Source organism: Netta rufina (genome assembly GCF_964035555.1).
Source record: "Netta rufina genome assembly, chromosome: 2".
In the NCBI taxonomy this organism is placed as follows: Eukaryota; Metazoa; Chordata; class Aves; order Anseriformes; family Anatidae; genus Netta; species Netta rufina.
Genome location: NC_140124.1, coordinates 108,316,255 through 108,323,909, shown reverse-complemented (window position 1 = coordinate 108,323,909; position 7,655 = coordinate 108,316,255). Strand labels below are relative to the sequence as shown.

At 47.7% G+C, this 7,655-nt stretch overlaps 1 protein-coding gene across 1 annotated transcript in view; it reads left to right on the top strand.

Moving 5' to 3' along the window:
• The first annotated feature begins 1,392 nt into the window (after positions 1-1,392).
• EMILIN2 (elastin microfibril interfacer 2) overlaps positions 1,393-7,655 on the top strand; it is a 38,698-nt gene continuing 32,435 nt past the window's right edge. The window contains exons 1-2 of the mRNA XM_084282477.1: positions 1,393-1,546; positions 1,697-1,819. Of these exons, the coding sequence (XP_084138603.1) occupies positions 1,419-1,546; positions 1,697-1,819 (251 nt within the window). The 5' untranslated portion in view covers positions 1,393-1,418. The remainder of the gene's footprint in view (positions 1,547-1,696; positions 1,820-7,655) is intronic.

Below are 7,655 nucleotides of genomic sequence, written 5' to 3'. Positions count from 1 at the left end.
GTTTGGGCAAGTCTAGGCAGACAACCAGGTCTACAGCTGAAAGCAGGCCATTGCCTAGAGCAGAAGAAAGGGCCCGGCCCTGCTGCCTGCTTTGTTTGAGACCTAGAAAGCCAGAGAGGCAGCTGTGGCTAAGGGAGGCTTTGGAGCACGTGGCTGGGCTGGGATCACACTCAGCAGCAGCAGCAATCTCTTCCAAATCTTCCATCGACCTCATGGTAGCTGCCTGACCTCTCGGCTCTCCACCCAAGCACTGTTCCCTCCTTCCCTTCCCTTTCTTTCCCTCTGGCAGGAGCAGCCTGTGCTGCCCCAGCCCCGCAGCTTTATTCAGTTGTGCTGAGTCCAGGCTTGGTGGCTTTCAAGATTTTACCCCTCAACACAGGGCTCCCAAGCCCCTACCCTGTATCCGTCATGAAGCCCTGAAACATCCCTACAGCTCCTGCTCCTGGGTCAGAAAAAAATGCTTCTGGGTCAAAAAAAAAAATGCAGAAGAAACACTTGTTCTGTAACACTTCAGCTTCACACTGCAGCTGACTACATGGTCCCACGAGCAGTTATGTCTGAGGGTTGATGCAGAAGCCCATCAAGCTACCGGTGCTACTGAAGGGAGCATTGAACAAGCAGGATCCATAGCAGGACACGAAGTGGCCGTGTACGAGCCTCTGTGGACACCAGTGCTCACATCACCTCTGCATCCAGAGGATGGCTCTGGGCCTCCCACATGCTGCACAAGCACAGCACAGGCTCTGCCTCTAAAACCACAGTGCAATGTGCCTGTGGCCATCAAAAGGAAGCACTTCAGAAGAACGGGAGCTGATGAGGACAGAGGGGCCTCCCTGTGGTCTGGAGGCTGGTGGGACCCAACGCAGGCTGCTTGGCACGGGCAGGTAACCCAGTCCAGGTGCCTGAAGAAGAGTGCAACATGAATGAATTTCAATAACTTTCTCTGCTCAGCACAGGATTCACCTCATGATTAATGGCCTAAACCACATCACTTGTCTAAAAGCTGAATTTCTGAACTAACATTTACATGTGTTATGATATTTTGTACCTGCATGGGGTAGTTTAAAACAATGTCTTACTGCTGTTGCGATGCTCGCTGCAGGGTGCAAGGGAGCAACCGTCTCACCGTTGCAAGCTCCCCCTCACACCAAAGAGCTTAGCAGGCTTTTGGAAGGATTTAGACATCGCTGGGGGAGCGAGGGGGGCTGCGGGCGAGCGGGGCCGGCCGGCCGCGGCCCGGCAGGGGTGGAGGGGAGCGGCGGCAGCGGGGCCGGAGGGGCGCGGAGCCACCGCGGAGGGGCGGCACCGGGGTGGAGAAGGGGGGGATTTGCGTCAGTCGGGGAGCTGCGGGCGGGCGGGCGGAGGGCCGGCCGGACAGACGGCCGCGGGGAGCCGGCGGAGAGGCAGCGGCCGGCCCCATGGAGCTGCTGTGCCCCGGCCCCGCGGCGCCCTCGGGCTGGGCGCTGCCGCTGCTGCTCGCCCTGGGCGCCGGGCTCAGCCGAGCCACCCCGCACCTGCGGTACTCGCGGCCGGGCTCCCGCAGCAAGTGAGTAGCGCCGAGCCCCCCCGGGGGCGTGCGGGATGCGGATGGGGATGGGGATGGGGATGGGTCCCCCCTTCCCTCCCCTTTCCCTCCGCTCCATGTCGCCTCCGCCCCGGGCTGATGCCGCTTGTCCCGTCTCCCCTTCCCCGCTAGGAACTGGTGCGCCTACATCGTGAACAGGAACGTCAGCTGCTCGGTGCTGGACGGGACGGAGAGCTACGTCCAGGCCCAGTACAAGTGCGCCTGGAACGAGTTTCCCTGCCGGCCGACCCCGGTGTAAGTAAGCCGAGAAGGAGGAGGAGGAGGAGGAAGAAGAGGAGGAGGAGGCGACCCCGGGAGGGGACGAGCTCGGTGGCCCGAAGCCCTCCCGAGCGAGAGCCCCGCGGGAGAGCGGTGGCTGCGCCCCAGGGGCTCGCTGCACCCCGTACCGCTCTCCTGGCCCCCAAGCACACGCCCCGCACAAAGCTTTTATTACAAGCAGAAAGCTGCCGGGGCTAATTAGAGCCAGATTGAGTACGCTGTGCGCGGGTGAAGGGCTGGGGAGCTGCCCTGGCACAGCAGCCCGCTGCCCGACGCCGCTGCCATGGGTGGCATGAGCAGCAGCACCTGCTGGGAGCACACCCATGCACCCTGCCCCGGGCTTGGCGGGGTGAGCGGTGCTCACAGCAGCTCTCCTGGGTGCCCCGCGGCTGGATCTGTGGGTAGCAGAAAGGGAGAGGCAGGAGCATGATCCGACGCGTTCACCGCTTTTGTATCCTCATGGGTTGTGCCGTACCGGGAGCAGGCAATGCAGAGATGCAAAGTTTGGTTTAAGCTTCGTGTGGCTGAGAGCGACTGCATGGAAGCCCACAGGGTGACCAGCACGTTGTGCTGTGGCAAGGCTGCGTGATCTCGCAGGCAGAGCAGCAGCTGGGACAGCTGCATCACGCTCACCCCCTGGCTCATCCCCTTTCCCCACTTTCCCCACCTGAAAAACAGAAATAGTTGCACTTCTTATTGGAAAGCTGTACGGGATAAGCTTTGTGAAACTCTCTCACCTCCAGAAGTCAGGGGTTGGACGCCCACAAATACTGGTGGGATCAGGTTTACGCTTTGACAGACCTGATGGTGAGGACAAATAGCTAGCTTTTATTTTGACATGAGAAAGTGAGGAGGCAGCTTGTACTGCTGTGTCCTAGGTGCTTCTGAAATGGGCTGCGTACACTGATGGTGCCACCCAGGGGCCCGTGGCAATGGGTTTTGGCTTTTGAATGCTCTGGTTTTAGTTCGGTTTGGAAAAATAGCTTTTCTCTACTGGGATATATGAGCACCGGAATTGGAGGCAAATAACAAAGGCAGCAGGCAGCTGAGCAACACAGTCTTGTGTAATTTCCCTCATTTCTCTCTGGAGAATTGAATTGTCCGCTTTGGATTTCTGGTTGAGGTTTGGGGCTTTGTAATGGGGTGTACCCTCTGTTGTACAGAAGCTCAGTAGTAGAGCTGTGGAGGAGTGAGGAAGGGTTGAAACTGTACTCTGTGAACACATCCATCAGCAGCAATAGAGGTAAGGAATTTCTGCGGTGGTAAATTAGGGTTTTATTGGACTATCTGCTAGTAGATAATGAAGAAAGTGCAAAGGCATTGCTTCTAGCTCAGGAAATTCCTGAACCAAGAGCTGGTTGAGCTGTTAGAAACCTTGGCAGTAGTTAGAAGGGGAAGCCCTGCTTTAGTGGGGGACTGGACTGGATGACCTCCAGAAGTCACAGCCCTTCCAAATTATGCTGTGGTTCTATGAAATGGCATTGTCTGTCCTTCTGCTTCTCCTACACATCTGGAGCTGGCTGTTGTCAGAGATAGAATATGGGGCTGAACAGACATTTGGGCTCGCCTGCTGTGGCCAACCTCATGGGGTTTTTTTGTTCTTTGAGAACGGAATTAGATACTTATCATAAGCCTTTGTTTCCTGAATTTGCTTTTTTTTTGGTGAACATAAGTCTTGTTTTATTCATAACCTGAGTGGAAACTGCTAAATAATTCCTCATTCTTAACTCAAAATATTTTAAGTACCTATTACAGCAACAGCTGATGAACACTGAAAGCATCTGGAATATCCCTGAAGCAGGTCATATCAAAATCTTGAAGTTTTATTCTGTTCTACCTTTTTATAGACAATGACTTATTTTTTCTGTCTGTTGCTAGTATGCACATTTTCTTAGGAGCAGTGTAAGAAAGGAATTAATCAGAAGTGTTGGAAGTTCATGGTTCAAATCATGCAAAGCCCTGTGCACCGAACACACTTTTCACATGAAAAGTGTTCCTTAATTCAGGAGGAGTAGTGGTCTGAATAATAAAATGTGTTTGTATACGTTTGCTAGCTCAGAGCCTAACGTTGACAAAAATAGGACAGGAAAGAGCTATAAAAGAAACAAAGAAAAGATTGTGAGGACTCTTCTGGAGTTATTCTCTTTTTCCTTTATACACTTGGATAGAGAAGTTAAAAATGAACTAAATAGTAGATATTCATTGGAATAAACTACAGTCCCTGTGTAGTCTCCTTCTGATACCCTTGATTTATCTAAGGCCTCATTCTCTTACAGACAGTGGGTACAGTGAGATCCAAGTCAAACAAAGAACTTGTTAACTGTACCATAGATTTATGGCTTTTATTAGTACTTGAGGTTTTTTTTTTTTTTGGTGTTCAGTCAGTGGATTTACTATTTATTTAAGTTAGTTTAAGACTCCTTCTACAGTGCACTCTTTAGGTGCAGTCCAGGTTCTGCACAGCGATTACTGAAATAGTTCTCTGCATTTAGGGCTCTGAGCATTTCACTGCCTTAAACACAGAGTGTGCTCCTGAATTCCAAGTGTTCTTCACGAACAAGAGTGTTAGGTATTGTGGATATGGATTATAGTTACCACCATTTTTTTTCCTTTGATTGAAATAGAAAGCTCTGGTGATTAAACCTAAATGATATATGTGCCTGAACCCTTTATGTCTGCCCTTTAGGCCCATTCAAATATTGTCTGTAAAATAAAAAATAAAAAAAAAATCCCACACTGTTGGAATGACTGCACATCTGGGAGTGTCAACTGTAATTTAAGTTTGGTTACAGGGTTGATTTCCTAAAATGTTATGCTTAAATTGAGGAAATTATTACACTTCATTGTTCTACAGGTATTTGGGCTCGATAATGATTTCCTCACTGAACAGTTAGTGAAAGCTTTGGCTGATGAAGGTGTCAAGGATAAATGTGAGTTAAAGTGTGGCTGCTTAAGAGATACGAAGAGAAGGAGGAAAAAGAAAAAGCAGACATGCCCTTTGAAGTATGTGCCCTTTGAAGTTTGGGGGGCTTCTGATTTATTTTACTTAAAACTGTGACTGGCGAAGGAGAGAGAAACGTTGTTATTAATGGGTGGTAGGAATGAAGGGTACTTAGACAAAAATGTTAGTGGTGTTACTTGCTAAAAAGTAACTCCTATGTTTTGAAATTTAGCATTGTTTCTTAAATAACTGCTCCCTCTCCACTTCTTCTGTTAGGAATTTCCTTTCCTGGCTTTCTTCTGAGTAGTTTAGAAACTTAACTGGTTTAATGGCACTATCTGTTTCTAAAAGCCAAATGTGTTGTCTTCCTGGCTAGGTCCTGCAAGCTCTTGAGGGTTGTTGAATCTATTGGACATCCTCTGGTCACTGTAGGTGCTTCAGGGTAGGATGTTGTTACAGGATGTTACTATACCATTTTTTTTGTTTTGTTTTATTTTATTTTTTTCCCTTTGTGGAGTAGAGTACATTGGGACACTTCGCTGTATCTTAGATGCCCCAATTTATGGCCCAGCATTTTAGGGTAAATCTGTGTTCACTAGAGGAGTTTAATTAACAATAAGCCTGTGAACTGAAGCAGGGGAATGTTTGCTTTTTTTCCATCCTTACCACAGAACTGGCAAACAGGACTCCCCCGTCCCATGGAGGGAGAGGTAGTAAATCAAATAGAAAAAACTTACACTGGGAGGAACCTCTGGAGGTCATGTAATCACCCTGCAGCCCCGAGCTCACGGCAGAGTTGGCTTCAAAGTTAGGTCAGGTTGCTCGGGGAATTAAAGAGAGGATGTTTATCAGATCCCCTAATTCAGATAACAGTTCTCATTAATTCTGCTCGTGTGTAAAGATATGCTTGTGCTCAGGAGTATAATGAGTCGGGTCACCTGTCTCTAGCTTGTGGGGAGCCGATTTCATGATTTAGTGTCAGCTTCCTATCTTAACGCTAATGATTAACACACAAGAAGCAAACCAATTACTTCACCAGGTTGCACGTACTTAGAAAACAGTCAAGAAAGTTACAAATGCATCAGGAGCTAAATCAGCAAGCCTCTCCAGATCTCTCATTGAGCAATATTTTCCAACTTTCTTGTATTAAATGACCATAAATAAGCCCGCTCCCAATCCAAAGCACAGTTTCAAAGCCCAGCCATTGCCAAGAAGAAGATTTAAGGCAAAAAGGCTGAAGTAACTTTACAGACTGTTACTGCTGGTTTTCTGTAATCATAAATGTCAGGATAGATGACTATACTTACTAGCAACGCACAGCTTTTAATAGGCAGTATACGATGCTTATTAATAATAATATTTTGAGTAAAAGTGGAAATTTTCCTACTGGGAAGCTGCATGTCAGACTTCAGTTCAATTCACGTGGCCGTATTGATTTATTGTTTTCTGGCAACCTCAGAGCGTCCTGGGTGGAGCACAGCAGAACTGGTCTAGGAACATGTAGTAAAGCCACATGTAGTTTTCAGCCCTTGAACAGCCTCAGTATTGTTTTTGCTGAGCATACTCAGCTGATGGAAGTTAAGTGCACAGACCAGAGCCAGAGTGCTCAGCACCGGGCAGGCTCAAACCTAAGACACCCAGGTCAGGACAGGATCAGAGGCTGTGCTTGCCTCTGGCTTCTAGCAACGCATATCTCATAAGAAAAACTTTCAGGATGCACAAGGAGTTGAAGGGAAAGTGAGGGCTATTTCATGTTTCCCCTCGAAATATCTCGAAAAGCCTTTAAAGTTTTTTTTTCCCCCTACTTAGGTATTTCGTATGAAGCAGGATTTCTTTGTACAGGCTCCAGCTAGCTGGCTACATAGGGAGTTTAGCCTAAGGGATTGTGCATTGAAAACAGTAAGGAAACTTAAACAACTTCAGAGCATACTTGAGTTTCCTGGAGTGCTTGTTTGGTAATCTTTGAGGGCCTGCTGGGCGTGGTAAACTTTGCTGGCCATCTCCCTGAGCTTGCAATTGTGCATCTCTGCCTCCACATGCTGAATGCAACAGTGTCTTTCTTCTCTGTGAATCGGACAGGGAATTTTAATTCTCATACATCATTCATGGTTTGTTGCAATAATTCAGAAATCACAAGCTGTTCCTCAGTTTTCATTAATACAAATAATTACACTTTTCATGTTTTTCTGGGTTGAGATGTGTATGACCCGGAGGCCTGGGGCCTCTTCTGTTAAGCAGCAAACCGTTGCCAAAATAACAGATTGTTAATTTTTGGGAGCTGCTGACCTGTTGAAGGCCTATTTTGTCATAATTCACCTCCAAAAAACAGGGAACGTTCTGTACCACTAGAAAGTGAGCTGTTCCAGTTTTACACATTGCAGATTTTTACTACCTTCCTCCCGTTGTCCTAAGGACATCTGACCTCTTTTTTGCAGTCAGATTTCATCTTTCGTCTCCCCTCTGATTCACTTTGACCCGGTGTCTTGAAAAGTATCAGGTCTCAAAACAATGCTGTGTTTTATTCTGAAAGTTGGATCCCAGCTAATCCCACTGGTTAGCTCTTGGATTCATAAAGATATTGGTTATCTTTCAAATAATCTCTTAGCAGTTGCTCTTTCTTATAAATTAAGTTATCTTGTGGATTGGGGAAGCAGAAAAGAACTGGAACTCTGTTTCTCAGGCAGCTTTATCAGAAGCAGTACTCTGAATCCTCATTTAACCTGTCCACTGGCGTAAGGGGAGAAATTTGGTCCCTACTTCAGGGAGAAGGAGGTGAGGATGTTGTAAACATGTAAGCTGATGCTAAGTCCCTTTCTGTTCCATCACTGTTGGACTACATCACAGTGCTGTTCTACACTTTTTTTTTCTGAA